General features: G+C 45.8%; 1 protein-coding gene across 7 annotated transcripts in view; it reads left to right on the plus strand.

Annotated features, from left to right (window-relative positions):
- Positions 1-21,542, plus strand: part of TMEM71 (transmembrane protein 71) — a 63,668-nt gene that overhangs the window by 3,357 nt on the left and 38,769 nt on the right. For 3 of the 7 annotated variants that reach the window (XM_033935313.1, XM_033935315.1, XM_033935319.1), the window contains exons 3-4: positions 3,437-3,515; positions 16,284-16,478. In XM_033935313.1, the coding sequence (XP_033791204.1) occupies positions 3,437-3,515; positions 16,284-16,478 (274 nt within the window). Of the gene's footprint in view, positions 1-3,436; positions 3,642-16,283; positions 16,479-21,542 lie in introns of those variants that run through there. The other 4 variants (XM_033935317.1, XM_033935318.1, XM_033935314.1 and 1 more) reach the window with 3 other exon arrangements.

Consider the following 21,542-nt stretch of genomic DNA (forward strand, 5'->3'; position numbering starts at 1 on the left):
CTCTCATTCTTAAGTGAGCCAAGGATAATGAAGCCATTGTGACATCACTGATGTGATTGGTTCTTAGGCACTGGTGGAATGAGGCATTATGACATCACAATATCTGCTCTGGATACCAGAGACTGTCATTCTGTAGTGTCTGTTTCAACCTCGGTCCTTCTACACCAACATTCTTCAAAGCAAAGCTTAGGGTCAGTGGTTGTGGCCATTCATACTCTGATTCTTCCCTCTCTCCTTAAAGAATGACATGAATATTGTTTACCGCAGTTATCCGTGGGGACGGGAACGGTGATGAATTTTGTCACTGTGTCATTCTCTACTTATATCACAAACAGAACAGTGAAGGAAATTAATTACCCCCAAAATCTAGAAAATAAATGTCTTCAAATGTCTTCTGAACTCGAAGTATGACAAAGAGACCAAGAATAGTTGCCTAAAATCTTTATCCAAAAGAGCAGCCTGATATGACATCGTACGTTCATGATAAATTTTAAATTTGCAATAGAGAATGACAAGGTGACAAAATTCATCACCGTTCCCGTCTCCGCGGATAACCGCGGGAAATAATCCCATGTCATTTTCTAGTTTCTAATTCAACCTCAGTCCTTCTACACCAGCATTCTTCAAAGCAAAGCTTGCGAGTCATTGGCTGTGTCCATTCATACTCTGATTCTTATGTGAGCCAAGGATAATGAAGCCATTGTGATATCACTGATGTGATTGGTTCTTTGGCACTGGTGAAATGAGACATTATGACATCACAATATATGCTCTGGATACCAGAGACTGTCATTCTGTAGTGTCTGCTTCAACCTCAGTCCTTCTACACCAGCATTCTTCAAAGCAAAGCTTGCGGGTCAGTGGTTGTGGCCATTCATACTCTGATTCTTCCCTCTCTCTTTAAAGAATGACATGAAGATGGTTTCTTGCGGTTGTCCGCGGGGACGGGGACGGTGATGAATTTTGCCACCGTGTCATTCTCTACTTCATATTTATTTTACGATCTCAAATGACAGTATGTATGCATGATACATATTCTGTTTGGTCACTAGTTCTTCTTAAACTTTGGTATGTTTTTAATATTATAAAATTCCTTACCTTTAGCAGTGGTTCCCGGCCCTGTCTTGAAAGACCACCAGCAAATCAGGTTTTCAGGACAGCCCTAATGAATATACATGGAGCAGATTTGCATGCCTGTCACCTTCATTATATGCAAATCTCTCTCATGCATATTCATTAGGGTTATCCTGGAAAACCCCGACTGGCTGGTGGTCCTCCAGGACAAGGTTGGGAACCACTGATCTATAGGATACCTAAAACCTCTACCATTTCTAAACTACCTCTAACCATTATCTAATAACACCGACACCAAATCTTTATGAATAAGATGTAGATTCTATTGATAACCAAAAGCAAAAAATTTGTGGTGAGTCGATGTCCAAGATGAAGGCTTCATTAGAGCAAATAAAAAAATCCACATAAAAATGTCCTGAACCACTGGAGTATGAATGGCCACGGCCACTGACCCTCAAGCCTTGCATTGAAGAATGCTGGTGTGGAAGGACGGAGGTTGAGATAGACACTAAAGAATGACACAGGATTGTTTCCGCAGTTATCCGCAGGGACGGGAACGGTGATGAATTTTGTCACCGTGTCATTCTCTATTTGCAATATAACAAAATTGAAATGTGAAATCTAGAAAAATAGTTCTTAGTGTTGAGTCAATCAAACATGATATAGAAGGTCATTTTAGAAGGCCTTCACTTAATTTGCACATGCAAATAGTGGGTTTACATGTGCAAAAGGCTCACTCTGGCTGATATTCAAAGCTATTTAGCTGGCCAGAATCGGCCCTTGTCTGGTCAAATAGCACATAGCCAGCTATCTGCCGATATTTAGCGTTTCACCGGCTAAGGCATGTGGCCAGATAGACCTGTGTAAAAGGCAGGTCTATTTTTTGGATGCTAGGCCTTAGCCAGCCAGCTGCTGACTATCAGCTTGACTGACTAAGTCTATGCTGGAAGACAAATTCAATGCTGGTGGCCATATACAGCCCCAGCATTGATTATCGAGGATCACCTCTGACCGTGGGTGGTAGGCCGGGTTGCCTCCCGCGGTCTATCGGGACCACTGTATCCGAGAGAGGATTTTTAGAAAAGCTGCTTGTTACATATGCATGTGCACAACATGTTCAGTTTTGAAGGGGCTGTGTCGTGGGAATAGTTTGGACGGGCTTGAAAAATCAGCATTTACCGGTACTTCCAGTTTTGCAAGGGCGATACACACATAGAAGCTGCTTTACTAAAGTGCTTTAAGTTTTGGGCTTAACGTGGATTAACACAAGACGTTAAAGCAGGGGTGTCCAATGTCGGTCCTCGAGGGCCACAATCCAGTCGGGTTTTCAGGATTTCCCCAATGAATATACATGAGGTCTATTTGCATGCACTGCTTTCATTGTATGCTAATAGATCTCATACATATTCATTGGGGAAATCCTGAAATCCCGACTGGATTGCGGCCCTCGAGGACCGACATTGGACACCCCTGCGTTAAAGTGTGACAAGCCCAAGTCTAACACTGCATCAGGAAGGGGCATACCCAATATTTTTTTCATTGCAGGTCATGCATTAATGTTGCCTTTAGCCCAGGGGTGTCCAATGTCGGTCCTCGAGGGCCGCAATCCAGTCGGGTTTTCAGGGTATGCATGAGATCTATGTGCATGCACTGCTTTCAATGCATATTCATTGGGGAAATCCTGAAAACCCGACTGGAATACGGCTCTCGAGGACCGGAGTTCCCTACCCCTGCTCTAAATGATGCCTAAGGCACCTAGATCAGTGCGCCTAGCAAGTCCAGGCACCAAACGTACCCCTTTTCGCAAAATTGTAGTGCGTTTTTTAGCGCCGGCCGTGGCGGTAACAGCTCTGGCCTACATTTTGGGCGTCTGACCGGGACTGTAGATGCGATTCTCTTTTGGACATCAACGTGTGATTGACATGTGATTGTCGGCCGCTGTTTAGGCGGACGCCGATGTCAGCGTCCAAAAAAGAATCAGGTCCTAAATGCTAAGATACCCATTATATTCTATGAGCGTCTTAGTATTTAGTGAGTATTAACCACTAGAGTGTGCTAAATTGGTTATCGTCCCTTGATGAATTCCCCCCTTAGCACCTCCTAAATAGGGAGTGCTCCGGCATTCATTTTTTTAATGCATGTCCAGTTCACTAACGGCGAACGGTAAAATTTAAAAAAGCCCTAAATACTGCCACATTGAATCCGGGCTTTGCACACGGAAAAGTCCCGCATTAAGATACGCCAAGCCCAGATTCTGACACCCTTTAGTAAAAGGGCCCCTTAGGCAATAAACCCCGTTCGTTGTATGTAAGCAAGTCTGTAGTTTATCGCCTCCTTAATGATCTGCTCTGGGTCTCAACAGGTTCCTCGCTGTTAAAAAGAGAGACGGGACGCAATACATCATCTCCCGAGTGTTCATATTCAAGGTACCAGATTCAGTTGTACGTAAGCGCTGTCATGTCATGCCACTAAATATTATTTGGAACGCTGCGTGCAATTCTGGAGACCACACCTTCAACAAGGATGTAAATGGGATGGAGTCGGTCCAAAGGGCTGCTACAAAATTGGTTAGTGATCTTTGTCATAAAGCCTATAGAGGCAGACTTAAGAGACCCATGCTCTGGAAGAAATCCAAAGAAAGAAAAATAAATAACGCTAAGGCTGTGAGCTCTAATATCACAAATATATTGAACGGTTAGGGAGTAGCAAGTATCTCGGGCGGAGGAAAAGACCTCAAGGGCTCAGTGAAACAGAACTGCGAAGCCAAATAGCATTCGTGTACTGTTCACAAGTTTTGAGCAACCATTGGTCAGAAAAACCTGGCCCGTTCTTTAATTAAAAACTCCCTTTCTACTATATTAATTATTTTATAATTAGAATTTTTATTTTATCAGTAGTCTTTCCCATATAAAACAGAGGAGCAAAAATCATCAGGGGAGAACTAATTAGGTCCACCCAAACACTTAAATCCACTTAGCTGAATAGTATGATTATTCCAGCAGTTGAAACAGTCCATTGTGCCACGCAGATCTTATAAAGTTGCCAACTGATCGCTCAATGAATGCAAAGGAGGTGAGCCTTTTTCAAATGAGGAAAACACTGGAATGAGAAACTTAGAAACATGACGGCAGATAAAGACCAAATGGCCCATTCAGTCTCTCATCTGCATCCACTATCTCCTCCTCTCCCTATTGGCTAAGGCTCTTAGCATTTGCATCTCCTCTTCCTATAGGCTAAGGCTCCTTACACCTGCATTGTGAGGTCATAGAGCTGCCCATCCACAGTAACTATTATCTCTTTCTCTCTCTGAGAAATCCCACGTGCCTATCCCAGGCCCTTTTGAATTCAGACACAGTCTCTCTCTCCACCACCTCTTCTGGGAGACTGTTCCATGCATCTACCACCCTTTTCTGTAAAAAGTATTTCCGTAGATTACTCCGGAGCCTATCACCTCTTAACTTCCTCCCTCAGCTCTCTCATTGCAGAGTTTCCTTTCAAATGAAAGAGACTCGATTCATGTGCATTTACATTACGTAGGTGTTTAAAGGTCTCTTATCATATCTCCCCTCTCCCGCCTTTCCTCCAAATTATACAGATTGAGATCTTTATGTTCAAATCTATTTTATTAAGCAACAGTAAATACAACAGCAATAACAACCATGGTATGCATTTTCATCAAACACCCGCGGAGGACTGGACTCTTATGTCCTCCCCGGACCCACCATACCCCCCCCCCAACAAAGAAGCCCCTCCCCCCCCCACCCCTCCCCATCCCCCCACAGATACAGAAAAACTCGTAAGCAGGGAACAGCAGAGACACCCATAAGCACAGTTTCAGAGGTGGAGTCTATTCAAGACCCGGCTACGACTCTCAGGAGTCAAAATGTTCAAATATGGAGTCCAAGTGTAAACAAAGTCTTTGCTCCGGCGTCGAGAAGAACGAGCCAAAAGGGCCTCCCAACCCATAAGTTCATGGAGGCGATTCCTCCAGTACCAGAATGAAGGTGGTTCAGAAGACAGCCAGCAACACAAGATACATTTCTTCCCTAAAATAAAACATTTACTAAGAAATAATTTTTATAAGAATTGTACATATGCAAGAATGAAAAATGGGCAAACAGCATAGACTGCACGGATACTGGCACAGGGGTCCGCAACAAGCCCTGTAAAAAGGAGGCCATCTCCGTCCAGAAGGTCTGAATCCCCTCACAACTCCAAAGACCATGAAAGTAAGAATTTACCTCCACCGAACAGCGGATACATAACTGAGTATCAATACAACCCATATGGTAAGCCTGACTCTGGGAAGCGTAGGCCCGCAGGACAGTTCGAAAGTGACATTCACGTAGCTCAGCACTATGTACCAAGCCCGCAGTTCGATTCAGGGTTTGTAACAAGAAATTGTCCCCCAAGTCCCTACCCAAGTCCCGCTGCCATGCCTCCAAAATACTAGGGAAAACCCTTGGCGGGCAAAGAGCCAGAATCCGGCCATGCAAAGCAGATATAGAGACCCTAGTATCAGGATCCGCAGCCAAAAAAGTACAGAGCTGGGTCCCAAAATCCCCCTGCAGGGAAGTCCCCTGAAGGGAAGCCACATAGTGACTGAGTTGACAATAAGCAAATGGAAGGCCAATCTCAGGGACCCCCCTCCCCGCCAACTCAGCATAAGGTAAGAGAGACCCATCATCCCGCAGAACATGCCGCAACTGTTTCACCCCCCGCGCCCTCCAGCGACCGAACACAGAAGGTCCAACCCCCGGAGGGAAAGCTAAATTCCCCGCCAACGGTAGAAATACACTAGAATGAGAGTCCTGATTCCACAACCGAAGGATTTGGTGCCACACCGTCCACAAGGACCGAAACAAAATACTACGCTTACAGGGTCTCAGCAATTTAGACAACGGGGCATGGAGGAGATACAGGAGATGAAGAGGATAGAAATGATCCCGCTCCAGAGAGCGATCCGTATAAAAAGAGGTACCCAACACCCAATCACTAAGATGTCGAAGCAAACAGGCCTGGTTATAAACCCTGATGTCAGGCACCCCCAAACCACCCCCGTGGGCAGGCCCCACCAACAGGGACCATTTCAGTTTAGGTCTACGTCCACCCCAACAAAACCGGATCAATAGGGAGGTAAGGGACCGAATATCCCTCTGCAACAAAGAAAGGGGAAGAGTCTGAAGAACGTAAAGCCACCTCAGGAATACAACCATACGAAATAAATGAATTCTCCCCAACAGAGACAGCGGCAATGCCTGCCATTTGGCTAGCAACAGTTTAGTATCCGCCAGGAGTTTATCTATGTTAAGACGATACAGTTGGGCCACATCCATCGTCAGCTTAATCCCCAGATATCTAAAAGAGGTGTCAGCCCAGCGCAACGGGAAACTATCCCCCCACAACCGCTGAAGATGAACCGAGGAAGCCAGCGCCTCAGATTTCGCAAAATTCAAGGCGAAGCCAGAGAAATCTCCGTATTCCCGAAGACTTTCCAACAATACGGGCAAGGAATGCTGCGGGTCCGTTAAAAAGACCAAGAGATCATCTGCAAACGCCACCAGTTTAAAATGTGAATCACCCAGGACCAATCCCCGAATCTCCGCATTTGCCTGAATCTCCCGAAGTAGAGGATCTAAAGATAGCACAAAGAGGAGCGGCGACAAGGGACAGCCCTGGCGTGTCCCCCGGCCAATAGGAAAAAACCCGAGCAAGTCCCATTAAATAAAATCCGCGCCTCTGGATCACTATACAGTGCCTGGATTGCACCAAAGAAGAAGGGGCCCAAACCGTACGTCCTCAGCACCGCAAAAAGGTAACCCTACCGCACCTTATCGAAGGCCTTCTCTGCATCAAAACTGATGAGCATGGCGGGGCTACCGTCCTGTCCCACCCGTTCTAACGCCAACAAGATGCGCCGGATATTCTTCGCCACCAGCCTATCCCGCACAAACCCCACCTGAGAGTCTGAGATCACCGATGGCAAAACACGTGCCAGGCGGTTAGCCAAAAGTTTAGCCAAAAGCTTCGCCTCATAATTCAACAATGAGATAGGACGATACGATTCTGGCAAAAGAGGGTCCTTACCAGGCTTCGGGAGAACTACAATAGACGCTAGATTTACGTAGCGAGGAAGAAAGCCCTTAGCAACACTCAGATTATAAACCTCAGTCAGTACTGGCGCTACGTCCGTCACCAACATCTTGTAGAACTCACTCCGAAACCCATCCGGGCCCGGCGCCTTGCCCAACGAACTGACCCCAATCGCCCCCTCCACCTCCTCTGCGGTGATAGGAAGATCCAAAACGGCTGCATCCCGCTGAGATAAACAAGGCAAATCGAGGCTGTCAAGATAAACTTGCCCATCCAAAAGCTCGGGGCCTGGATCTGTATACACCTCAGCAAAGAACTCCCGAAACAATTCACAAATCTCCTCCGACCGATGATGCAGCACCCCAGAGGAGCCCCGAAGAGTCGTTATGCTCTCAGGTCCACCCCTCGGACGCGCCAGGCGGGCCAACAATTGACTACTCTTATTCGCAAAATGAAATAAAGAAAACTTAAAGTACTCCCTCGTCCGCAAAGCCCGAAGATGCAACAATTCATTCAGTTCCTGCTGGACCTCTAAAAGCTGCGCCCGAAGCTGGAAGGAGGGCGCCCCCTGGCCACATAAGAAATGACATCTCCCCGTAAGACAGCTTTAGCCGTCTCCCAGTAGAGAATGGGATCATCCCGATGCTGCTGATTGTTAACCTGAAAATCACGCCAGCACTGTATCAAAAACTCGTGAAAACAGGTATCCCCATACAGGTAGCAGGGAAACCGCCAGGACCCTCTGTTGTTCAAAGAGTCTCCCCAAGACCACCGAAATCCCACCCAAGCGTGGTCAGATATTTCAATGGGGCCCATTTCAACCCCCATTACCCGGGGAAGCAGCACGCGAGAAATGAGAATAAAATAAATTCGTGAAAGCGTCCCGTGCGCCCTGGACAAGTGGGAGTAATCCCTCTCCAACGGGTGTAGCACCCGCCACACGTCAAGCAACCCCTAGGTAAGTTCCAAAAGTTGACCACCCGTATAAAGCTTGGAGGTCTCTCTACCCGACGAAGCAGAGCGATCCAGCATCGGGTCCGGTACCTCATTAAAGTCCCCACCCATCAGCATCGGAACATCTCCAAACTGTAAGAGATGATTGCGGAGCCCCTTAAAAAACCTGGCCGAAGGATTATTAGGAGCGTAAACATTGCAGAGCAAAAGAGGCCGATTCTCAAGTAACACTAAGGCAACTATATAACGCCCACTAGGGTCGCGGAACACCTTCTGGGTGAGTAAACGAAGGCCCTTACGGAACAAAATAATAACACCTCCCTTTCCCCCCACAGCAGGCGCCTCCAGATAGGAACCCACCCACCAGGTACAGAGCTTGGCATGCTCCACTGAGGATAAACGGGTCTCCTGTAAAAAGGCAATAGAGGTTTTAGATCGATTTAAACGCTGCAATATTTTGGAACGCTTAATAGGGGAGTGAATCCCCCCAACATTCCAAGAAGTTAGAGTGTATTCCAGAGTAAACCTCTCAATAGCCCAGACACACAAAAAGAAAGAACCAGTATAGTACCAGAGAAGCGTCCCAGCCACCGCTTCCCCGGCTTCTCGCCCCCACTCGCCCCAAGAATCAAGCCATACCCCTGCCTCCAAGTCAAACCCCTAACACAGTGACCCCCAACCCACCCACCCCAAAATTCCACCGAGTCCCCATCCCCCAGCGAGCCCCACCCCCACCCCCCAACTGATTGAGATCTTTAAGTCTGTCCCCATACGCCTTATCATGAAGACCACACACCATTTTAGTAGCCTTCTTCTGGAGGGGGACTAGGATGAAGTTAAGAGGACATATGCTGGACAGTAATCGAAGGAAATACTTTTTTTTTTTTTTTTTACAGAAAGAGCGTTATCTACATGGAATAGTCTCCCAGTGAAGGTGGTGGAGACAAAGATGATAAGAAAACTAGCAAAGGTGACCTGTGGTGCTCAGTTTCTCTATTGCATCAGCTAAGACTCGACACATATGTGTTTCTCGGCCACTATGGCCTGCCTCAAGAGTAAACACTCCTCCAAAAGCAGACTGGTGAAGGAGCAGCCCGAAGTTGTAGACTGGATGGGGAGCTGATGGCTGCACTGAGTAGGAGATGGAGCCGTGAGTATCCGTGACCTGGAAGTGCTCCAGCGCAAGGTCTGCATGTGCAGAAATTCTTAAATTTTTGAGTGTTGCGTCCAGGGGACATCTGTTATATCTTCACAACTACCCCTGCCAAAGACTTTGTAGGAGTGTTTACTCCTGAGGCAGGCCATAGTGACCGAAACACATACGTGTCGAGTCTTAATTGATGCAGTAAAGAAATTGAGCACCAAGGGTCACCTTTGCTGTTTTTCTTGTCTTTCTACCTTGGAAAGGTAGCATCTCCTATTTTGTTATGGGGATGAAGACTGGCCTAAATGGGAGTGTGCCTAAGGTTTCAACGCCTACGGGTGCCTCAGACCTGTGTACACAAAGAAGATACTTACCACAAAATACTTTTAACCCATTTTGCAGTAAAAATTTTCACACACACTAAGCACACGTTAGGGCTTAATGCCCTTTAGTATACATACTCCTATGTGTACATTAATTAGTTTCTTAAAATATTTTTTTAGAAGGGGAGAAAAGCATGTTATGGGCATAGAACGTCGAAAGTTTGCACACTGTGTAGCTGCATCACAGATGCCTCAAGTTGCCTGGTTCAATCGAATTTTATGCCTATTAGTTTAACACCACATGGTTCTCGTTCATGTGTTTTTGAACATTCTGGACCCCCAGGGAGGGAGTGTTTTTCAAAACACGGACTATGTCGGGTCCTGTCTTTTTTTTTTGGGGGGGGGCTTACTGCAATTTATTTATTCCAATAAATTCCCTATGCTTTGTACATCATAGCTGCAGTTCTCTTTTTTGTTTTTGTTGACTGACTTTCTCTGCAGACTTGTTGGACTTTTTTTTATATGGGCAGAGAATGGGCATGGAAGCATTAACCAGCTATTTAACTTACCGTATTTTTCCGCTCCATAAGACGCACCTGACCATAAGACGCACCCTAGATTTAGAGGAGGAAAACAAGAAGAAAAACATTCTGAACCAAATTGTGCACCCAGCCTCCCTCACTCCCTGCCAGGCTCTCCTCCCAGCCAGGCTCTGCACCCTGTCCTCCTCCTTCCCTGCCAGGCTCTGTACCATGTCCCACTGCCCTGAAAATTAGCCTGTCCCCCCTCACCTCTCCAGTAAAACAGCCCAGTTTAATGGAAGCCCATGCTCATAATATCCTTTAATGTTCATAGGTACTTAGCCAAACAGAATCCTAAAATATGTTGTAATAATGCAGAGCATTTCTTAAACTTAAAAGCAGCCATGCTGTTTTCTTTATTAATTTTTAAATTAAATATGATATTCTGCCTATGACAAATAAAAGCCCTTCAGCATATTACAAAATAATCAGTGGTGTGCCTGAATGTAACTTGCCTTGACCAACAAATGAAATCCTAACAAGGAAGCAAACAAATCAATAAAATCATATGATAGAATACACTCCTGCTCGTTGCTATCACCACATTAACAACTGGATATTAATCAGCAATAGGTAAAATGGCTCGCTAAGATTGCAGAACGGAGCAGAACCCCTCCTTCTCCTAACTAATCCTTTCACAGCCATATGCAGCTGCCCGGGGTGCGGCCCCTCCCCCCCTGCTGTCCTGCTGCGGTCCAGTCCTCAGTCCTCCTCCCCTTCATCCTTCTTCCTCCTCCCCCTTCATCCTGCTGTTGGATGTTGCTATACAGCAGGGTGCGCTCGCCACTGATTGGGTGCCCGGCACGTGACGTCAGCCTCTTCCATTCCCTCCTTCGGCTTTATGCTAATGAAGCGCAGTTGGCACTGGCCCGGCGGTGGAATTCTTTAGCTCGCGCCACGTTCGCTGCCCGCCCCGCTTTCTGAATGGCTGCAATCAGTTCTCGCGAGTCCCGCGAGAACTGATGCAGCCATTCAGAAAGCAGGGCGGGCCCAGGCAGCAGCGCAGAAAGCACGCTCCTGCCAGCCCATACACCGCTGGACCACCAGGCTTAAGGGCGTTTTAAGAGGTACTGCGGGGTGGGCGGGGGAAGGGGGTGATATTTGAAAAGGAAAGGCCGGCAGGCAGGCCGTGTTTTTAAAGGGCGGGCGGTGATTTAAAATGCTACCGGGAGGAGGGGGGGGTGCGGGTCGTCTTCGCTCCATAAGACGCACCCACTTTTCCACCTCCTTTTTGGGGGTGGAAAAAGTGTGACTTATGGAGCAAAAAATACGGTATTTATAAATAATCTGGAAATTGGAACGACGAGTGAGGTGATTAAATTTGCAGATGACACTAAACTGTTCAAAGTTGTTAAAACGCATGCGGATTGTGAAAAATTGCAGGCGGACCTTAGGAAATTAGAAGACTGGGCGTCCAAATGGCAGATGAAATTTAATGTGGACAAATGCAAAGTGATGCACATTGGGAAGAATAACCTGAATCACAGTTACCGGATGCTAAGGTCCACCTTGGGGATTAGCGCCCAAGAAAAGGATCTGGGTATCATCGTAGACAATATGATGAAACCTTCAGCCCAATATGCGGCAGCAGCCAAAAAAGCAAACAGGATGCTAGGAATTATTAAAAGGGGGATGGTTAACAAGACTAAGAATGTTATAATGCCACTGTATCGCTCCGTGATGCGACCTCATCTGGAGTATTGCGTTCAATTCTGGTCTCGTTATCTCAAGAAAGATATAGTGGCCCTAGAAAAGGTTCAAAGAAGAGTGACCAAGATGGTAAAGGGGATGGAACTCTTCTCGTTTGAGGAAAGACTAAAACGGTTAGGGCTTTTCAGCTTGGAAAAGAGATGGCTGAGGGGAGATAGGATTGAAGTCTACAAAATCCTGAGTGGAGTGGAACGGGTTCAAGTGGATCGATTTTTCATGTCGTCAAAAATTACAAAGACTAGGGGACATTCAATGAAGTTACAGGGAAATACTTTTAAAACCAATTGGAGGAAATTTTTTTTTCACTCAGAGAATAGTTAAGGTCTGGAACGCGTTGCCAGAGCATGTGGTAAGAGCGGATAGCGTAGCTGGTTTTAAGGAAGGTTTGGACAAGTTCCTGGAGGAAAAGTCCATAATCTGTTATTGAGAAAGACATGGGGGAAGCCAGTGCTTGCTCTGTATTGATAGTATGGAATATTACTAGTCCTTGGGTTTTGGCCACCGTGAGAACAGGCTACTGGGCTTGATGGACCATTGGTCTGACCCAGTAAGGCTATTCTTATGTTCTTAGAGTGTTCACATTAGCCTACTCATCTAACACTAAATTAAAGTGGTGGAAGCACTTATTTATTTAAGACATTTTTAATCCGCCTTTATCCAAGGCGGCTCACAATATCACATACACATTTCAGGATTTAAACATCTTAAAAATCATATACATCAGCAAAAATCATAAGATTATACCATCTCAACTTATAAATTACATCTCACCCACTCATCTACTGCATTACTTCAATAAAGCAGCACAAATCTGATAACCTATTAAAAAAAAGATGATATTCTGAAGAAAAAGAATTACCATATTTGCCGGCGTATAAGACGACTGGGCGTATAAAACGACCCCCCAACTTTTACAGTTAAAATATAGAGTTTGTTATATACTCGCCGTATAAGACTACCCCTTCTTCCGCACACCTTCTGCACAACCTTCTGCCTGTCTGTCCCCCCCTTGAAGGTCTGCACCCCCCGAAGGCCTGTCCCCCCCCTTGTAGGCCTGTCCCCCCCCTTGTAGGCCTGTCACCCCTTGAAGTCCTGCCTGCCTTTCCCCCCCTTGAAGGCCTGTCTCCCCCTTGAAGGCCTGCACCCCCCCCTTGAAGGTCTGCACCCCCCATTGAAGGCCTGCACTCCCTTGAAAGTCTGCCCCCCCCCCGAAGGCCTGTCCCCCCCTTGAAGGACTGTCCCACCCCCTTGTAGGCCTGTCCCCCCCTTATAGGCCTGTCTCCCCCTTGAAGGCCTGCCTGCCTGCCTTTCCCCCCTTGAAGGCCTGTCCCCCCCCTTGAAGGCCTGCACCCCCTTGAAGGTCTGCACCCCCCCAAAGGCCTACACCCCCCCGAAGGCCTGCACCCCCCCTGAAGGCCTGCCTGCCCCCCCCCCTTGAAGGCCTGCACCCCCTTGAAGGCCTGCACCCCCCCGAAGGCCTGTTCCCCCTTGAAGGCCTGCCTGCCTGCCTGTCACCCCCTCCCCCTTGAAAGCCTGCCTGCCTGCCCGCCCGCCCCACCCTGAAGGCCTGATGCCCCGACCCACCCCGAAGGACCGCTCGCCCCCCTGGCCTCCCCGCACCACCTATGAAGCAGCCGCAGCAGGATCACGAAGTCAGCGTCAGCGATCCCTGCGCTGCTTCCTGCGCCACGGTCCCGCCCCTCCTCTGACGTCAGAGGAGGGGCGGGATCGCTGATGCTGACTTCGCGATCCTGCTGCGGACTGCTTCACAGGTGGTGCAGGAAGGTCAGTGGGGCGAGCGGTCCTTCGGGGGTGGGGGGGGGATTGAACGGCAAGGCCGGGAGCACCCCCTTAGGGCTGGCACCCGGGGCGCACCGTCCCCTCCGCCCCCCCCCTTGGTACGCCACTGCATGTAAACAGTACCCGGCGTATAAGACGACCCCCGACTTTGGGAAGGATTTTAAGGTACTGAAAAGTCGTCTTATACGCCGGCAAATACGGTAACTTAAGAAGCAGAATATTAGCTTAGAAAAGCTTGAACAAACAGCTCAGCTGGCTTAGCTGGTGAGCTGTGGGGATGTTTTCTATACCAGGATTAAGTTCTACACATGTTCCAACAGTAGTTTATAAGTATTTGTTGTTTTTCCACTCCTGTTCGGAGTGTGTTATATACTGTTTTCAGTTGAAGTCATTCCTAGGTTCTGCTTGGCTATTCGGCAGACTGGATGGCTAGGGGTGAAACTATACTGATGTACAAATTTGTTCTCAGTCTCCACCTGCTGGTAGCAGTGAGGCATATAACCCATTCGTAAGGACTATACCAGTCTACAGACTAACAGAAAGAAAATTAGCATGTAAGAATTGCAGTGGATTTCTACAAAAACGTAGGTATCAGACAATGCATTCCACGTCAGTGGTCCAGCTATAGACAAACATGAATTTATGGTCTGTACGTATCGTAAAATATTCCCCTTTGTTCTGTCTAACAACCAACGATTCTGTGACCTCAGCATCCTTGGTGGAGTATATAGTGTTAGGCATTTGGCTAAATAATTTGGCAAGGTATATAAACACCTTGTTGGACAAGTTTCAAAACTTTGAATTGGATGCGAAACAATATCGGCAACCAATGCAATCTTTTTAAAATAGGGCCTAATTCCTAAAAAATCAGCACCGGCTAATATGATTCTAAGTACAATTCTCTAAAAGTTAAGTATTTTAAATTTAGGCCAGGGTTTTCTTTGTCTGAATACCTGTGCCTAAGGTAGGCCCCTAACTCGAAAACATGCCCACGATCTGCTCCTAACCACAGCCAATTTCAGGTAGGCGCTTTGGACTAGGAGTCCACTTTTTATAGGATTGCGTTTTTCGAATTAAGCACCTAAACTTCCAATTATGTCCAATTAAAACCAATTATGAGGTGTTAAGTGCCAATTATAGGCACTGATTAAGCCTATTAATGAAATGGTGACGTGTCAAAACCGCCTGAGACAACTGTGCGCTGACGTCCTGCGTGCGATTGTCTGCCCGGCATTGTCTTGCACAGTTTAGGGGTCCTTTTATCAAGCTGCGGTAGGGGTTAAACATGCGTAATACCGTGCGTTCAACCGCCTGCCACACTGGCCGCTAACGCCTGCATTGAGCGGGCGTTAGTTTTTTAGACGGCCGCGGGGGTTAGCGCGTGATGAAATGTCCGACGCGCTAACCCCGCTAGTGTGGCTTGATAAAAGGAGCCCTTAGTCTATGTACCAATTAAATTAGGCTGATGTACCAATTAAATTAGGCTGATGTAAACGCCTAACTAGGCAGAATTTGCCCGTTATTGCCTTATAAATGGGAGGTGGTAAATGCTCCCATGTAAATTTTTTCCAAGTCCCATTCGCTAATGGAAAAATTAGCATGGGATCTGCAGAAAAAAAAAAGATGAAAAAGTCCTAAAAAAGTGTTGAATCTAGGTTTAGCACATGGGAACTTCCCAAGCTAAAACATACCAACTGGGGGATGGACTAAAGTCAGCAATCGTCTATTTTCACAGCTTTAACGACGATCGCTGTTACCAACCTGATGCACAAAACAGCCCACAGCGTGGTTTTCCCCTTGATCGCCCATTTTCCGATCCGGCCATGGAAATTAGCTAAAACCCCATGCAAAATAGCCAAGCGATTGATACACTAACGTCGCTTGGCTATTTTGCATTGGGTTTTAGCAATTGTAAAAACCGATTGCTCTAGACTTGGGTTTGCCTGATTTTTTTTTCCATTTTTTTTTCAATGGCACAGATATTTTGCGTGTGTTATGCAAAATATCTGTCCCATTTAAAAAAAAAAATGAAAAGGCCCTGATTGGCTCAGTCACCTAAGACCCCCTCCCAAGGGGTGGAGCCTTAGGCATCTGAGCCAATCAGGCTTTAGGCACCTCCCTCTGTATCCTGAGTCATCATGAGATCTTGTGCGCCTGCAAGGGTGAGGCCTGGCCGTATCCTGCTCTCTCCAGGAGGTGGGATATGGCAGGCCTTAAGCATGTGTAGATGCACAAAACTCTGATCCTGCTGCTCTGACTCTTAGTTGCCAGGCTGGCCAGTGCAGCAGCCAGAAGAGAGTGCTAAGAGATGTAAGTTGCATTGCTGAATATAGGGAAGATAGAGGGAGAGGCTGAACATTTGGTGGGGGGGGAGGGAAGGGGAAAGTCTGGACTCCTTGGGAAAGAGAAGATGTTGGACTTTTTGGGAGGGGATAGAAGGGGAGATGCTGGACATCTCATGATAGGGAAGGAAAGGAAACTGCTGGGCCTGAGGGGAAAAGGGCCTTGAGCCGCCCTTGGGAGAAAAGGATGCTCAGTTGATTGTGTGCATAAAGAAAGAGTTTTAAAAAGAAATACATGCTGATCTGTCCATTTCTCACATAGTGACAGATGTGGTTCACCTGGTGGCACCACTGTGAAGCATTCATGCATGGGGTTACCCTTGGCTTATCGTCACAGCCCTCGGCTGCTCACTAACGGCTACTACGTGCTGAATGAAAACAGTTCTCTGCATGATGATCAAGGAAACATAACTTTGAATCCATGCCACAGTATTTCTTACAGAGAAAATTTAGTCAGGTAAGAATTAAGACTTTGTGCTGAAAGCCTGTCAGAAATGTTGATTTTAATTCAAAGATCAACGAGGGCAAATTTTGGTTCTATACAATGTCTGTTTGCTAAGCCTCGTATCTTTCTCGCACTCTTCATATCTTATCATGCAGAAGGAACACATGGGCAGTGCAATCATGCCATGAATTTGGTAAGCAGGTAAGGACACTGCAGGACATAGATTTGAACCATAACCCCTTTTGGTGAGCCCTTCAAAACTCCCCCCAAACCTACTACACCCACCTGTCCACCACCCCAGTAGCCCTTATGGCTGAAGGTGTCACCTATAGGATAGTACAGTAGGATAGAGTGACATATGGTCCCAGGTCCCCCAGGTTAACATATACACACATGCAAGCACACACACACACACACTCAGACCAATGGTCCTTGTAATCCACAAGTACCTGACAGGTGGCTTCCTGAGCTTTCCTTCAAGAACTTGTCCAAACCTTTCTTAAACCCTGCTATTTTAACCACTGTAACCATGTCCTCTAGCAATGAGTTCCGGAGCTTAACTATTCTATAAGTAAAAAAAAAAAATGTCCTCCTATTTGTTTTAAAAGTATTTCCATGTAATTTCATTGAGTGTCCCCTTGGATTTTATACTTTTTGAAAGGGTGAAAGATTCAGTCTTACCCGGTCTAAACCGTCAGGATTTTCAATCATAGCCATATCTTTTCCGAGCTGAAGAGCCCCAGCCTCTTTAATCTTTCCTCAATTCCATCCCCTTTATCATTTTGGTCGTTCTTCTTTGAGCCTTTTCTAATTCTGCTATATCTTTTTTGAAATACGGTGACCAGAACTGTATGCAGTACTCATTGTGAGGATACATCATGGAATGATACAGAGGCATTATAATATCCCTGGTTTTATTTACCATCCCTTTCCTAATAATTCCTAGCATCCTGGTTTTTTTTTTTTGCTGCATCTGTACACTGGACAGAAGATTTCAGCTTAGTGTCTATGGCAGACATGGGCAACTCTGGTCCTCAAGGGCTGGAATCCAATCGGGTTTTCAGGATTTCCCCAATGAATATGCATTGAAAGCAGTGCATGCAAATAGATGTCATGCACATTCATTGGGGAAATCCTGAAAACCCGATTGGATTCTGGCCCTCGAGTACTGGATTTGCCCATGTCTGGTCTACGGTGACAACCAAATCTTTTTCTTTGGTGCTGACTCCTAAGGTGTACCCTGCATAAAGTAACTGATTTGGATTATTCTTCTTGCATTTGTCCACATTAAATTTCATCTGCCATTTGAATACCCAGTCTTCCAATTTCCTAAGGTCTTCCTGCAATGTTTTTTACAATCCTCGTGTGTTTTGACAACTTTGAATAGTTTAGTGTCATCTGCAAATTTAACTACCTCATCTGTTGCTCCAGTTTTCAGATAATTTATAAATAGCACCTGTCCCAGTATAGATCCCTGTGGCACTCCACTATTTACCCTCTTCCTTTTAAAAAAAATGGCCATTTAACCCTACTCTCTGTTTTCTGTCTAATAACCCATTCCTAATTCACAACAGAACATTGCCTCCTAGCCCATGACTTCCTTAATTTTCTCAGGAGTCTATCATGAGGAAATTTGTAAAAAGCTTTTCTGACAATCTAGACACACTCCATCAACCAGCTCACCTATATCTACATGTTTATCAGACTTTCAAAGAAATGAAGCAGATTGGTGAGGCATGACCTCCCTTGGCTGAACCCATGCTGACTCTGTTCTCAGCAGCGCACTATGAGAGCACTAGATCCTCCACTATCTCTTTCATGGGAATAACACTGTGGGATAAGTTGACTGGACCACCATGAGCTCTTGTAGATGTTCAGAAGTTTAAGAAACTTCTGAAAACAACGTTATTTGTAGAAGCATTTCAATAAATGCTTTTTTTTCCAGAATTATGAATTTTTCTGTATTGATACGCTGTCGAGTGCTGTAAAATAAGACTGATATGAAGGTCCTGTTATTATTTGTATAATACATGTTGTATGTCTTTTATTTTATATGATTGTTTTTTGTAAAACTGCCTAGTTATAGGCGGTTAAGAAATCTTTTAAATAAATAAATCATGTTTGTCTATGTCAGGGGTGCCCAACGCGTCGATCGCGATCGACCAGTAGCTCAGGAAGGCAACGCGAGTCGATCGCGGAGCCTATCCCGGGCTCTGTGATAGACTCGTGTTGCCGTCCTGATCTACGGGCCGATCAGCCTTCCTCTCCAGTTTTCTTTCTCCCTAGGGCCTTTTAGCTGGGCGATCCGCCCAGCTGTCATCTGCCGCTGCTGAACAAAAAACCGGGTCCTGCCTTCGCGGAAACAGAAAGTAGGCAGGACCCGGCAGGAAGAAGAACAAATGCTTGTCTCCCGCATTAGCCCGTAGCGAACGCTTGCTTCAGGGCTCTCAACATGTGCGCGCCGGCTTCCCTTCTCCCCGCCCCCCCCCCCGGACATAACTTCCGGTTTCGGAGGGAAGAGAAGAGAAGCCGGCGCGCACATGTTGAGAGCCCTGAAGCAAGCGTTCGCTACGGGCTAATGCGGGAGACAAGCATTTGTTCTTCTTCCTGCCGGGTCCTGCCTACTTTCTGTTTCCGCGAAGGCAGGACCCGGCAGCATTTCCCCCAATAGGTTGATCGCGATCTTGGGCTGATCAGCCTTCCTCTTCCCGATGGCAGAATTGACGTCACTGAGAGGAATGCTGGTTGGCCGAAGCAGGGAGAGCTTGGGGCCTGTTATTGGTGGCGTTTGGGTCCTGGTCCCCGATGGCAATGGCAGTGGCAGTGGCTTGGGGGAGGGCAGGGAGAAAGAAAGAAAAAGGGCAGGCAGGGAGACAGAAGGAAAGAAGAGAAACAGAAAAAAATGAAAGGGAGGCAGAGAGAAAGAAAGGGCAGGGAAGAGGAAGGAAAAGTTGGGGGGAAGAAATGAGGTCTGGAGGAGAAGAAGCATACAGGCTAAAAGAAGGGAAGAAAGATTGGATGCACAGTCAGAAGAAGAAAGTGCAACCAGAGACTCATGAAATCACCAGACAAGGTAGGGAAAATGATTTTATTTTAAATTTTGTGATCAAAATGTGTCTGAATTTATATCTGCTGTCTATATTTTACACTATGGTCCCCTTTTACTAAACCACAATAGAGGTTTTTAGCGCAGGGAGCCTAGGAGTGTCGAGAGCAGCGCTGGGCATTCAGCGCAGCTCCCTGCACTAAAAACTGCTAACGTGGTTTAGTAAAAAGGGAGGGGGTGGGTATTTGTCTACTTTTGTATGGTTGTTACTGAGGTGACAGTGCATAGAGTCATCTGCTTTGACCTCTTTGAAAACCCTGGAATAGGAATGATGATTAACATTTTCTATGCGTACAGTGTGCGTTGTGTTTTTTTAAAATTTTATTGTTGGTAGATCATTGTGACTTGGTCATTTAAAAAGTAGCTCGCGAGCCCAAAAAGTGTGGGCACCCCTGGTCTATGTGTTCCACAATTTTATTTAATTTTTTTTTCTTTAATTTTTTATTTGATTATTCATTACAATAACAAATATTCACAAATATCCACTAAATTCTGTATATAAAATACAACTTAACATATAAAGGAAATTAATCAACCATGATATAGTCCACATTATAATGGTCACCAGTATCAATTAGAAACTCAAATCCATCTATCTTTTAACATCGCAGGCAGTAATTGGCCAATCTATATAAGTTTCAAGTTTATTAGGTTTTTATATACCGCCTATCAAGGTTATCTCAATCAGGTACTCAAGCATTTTCCCTATCTGTCCCGGTGGGCTCACAATCTATCTAACGTACCTGGGGCTATGGAGGATTAAGTGACATGCCCAGGGTCACAAGGAGCAGCGCGGGGTTTGAACCCACAACCCCAGGGTGCTGAGGCTGTAGCTCCAACCACTGCGCCACACAATCATGCACCCTCTTCCAATATATATAAAGTTATTAATAATAGAAATTATGCTTTCAGCAAAGGTTTTCCTTTAATAAAGTCTTCTAACTGGACTGGTTCAAAAAAAATATACTTATCACTTCCATACGAGACTAAGCACTTGCTTGGGAATTTCAGAAAGAAGGTAGCTCCAGTTGCCACCACAGTTCCTTGAATCCTCTAAGGACATAATTGATAAACGAGCAACTTTAATAGTGGTCTTCAAAACAGAGTTGGAAAAACAGGCTATTCTGAAATTATATTTCTTGAAAAAACAAGACCTGTTTTGTGGCCAACGGGTGACAATTTTTCCAGCACAATTTTATTTTTTATATTTGCTTCTATTATTTTGCCCAGCACTGAAGTCAGGCTTACCAGGCTATAATATTCCAAATCACCCCGAAACCCTTTTTAAAAATCGGCATGTCATTGGTCACTCTGTAATCTACAGGAACTATGGATGATTTTAGCGACAGCAGATCAGCAATTTCTAGCTTGAGCTCTTTCAGTACCCTGGGATGTATAGCATCCAATTCAGATGATTTACCATTCTTTAACTTATTGATTTGGCTCAGTAGTACGTCTTCCAGGTTTACTGAGATTTCTTTCTGTTTCTCTGCATCGCCACCCTTGTGTAGAGGTGATGCCACCCTTGTGTAGAGGTGATGCCACCTGTGAGCGACCCTTTAGGGGGTTGTTTGGGGAGGGTTAATGGAGTGGGCAGACTTGATGGGCTATGGCCCTTTTCTGCCGTCATCTTTCTATGTTTCTATGTTTCTATCTCTTACATCTTCTTCCTTAAAGACCAAAGCCGTATCCTCCCTGAGTGCCCCTTTTGCTCCTTGATGATCCAACAGTCCCATGCATTCCCTCACAGGTTTTCTGCTTCTGATGTAGCTGAAGAAGTTGATGCTGTGAGGTTTTTTTAGCCTCTTTAGCACATTTCACTTCATATTCTCTTTTAACCTTTCCTGTAATCTCAGCTGCAGATGTAGTAAGTACATGTTATGTGGGCACATTTGCACTTCCATATTTTTAGTGAATTTTCAAAACTACGTATGCATTTTGCTTAGTAGAAATTCCTCCTAAATTTGGGA

The sequence above is a fragment of the Geotrypetes seraphini genome, chromosome 2 (assembly GCF_902459505.1).
Source record: "Geotrypetes seraphini chromosome 2, aGeoSer1.1, whole genome shotgun sequence".
Classification (NCBI taxonomy): domain Eukaryota; kingdom Metazoa; phylum Chordata; class Amphibia; order Gymnophiona; family Dermophiidae; genus Geotrypetes; species Geotrypetes seraphini.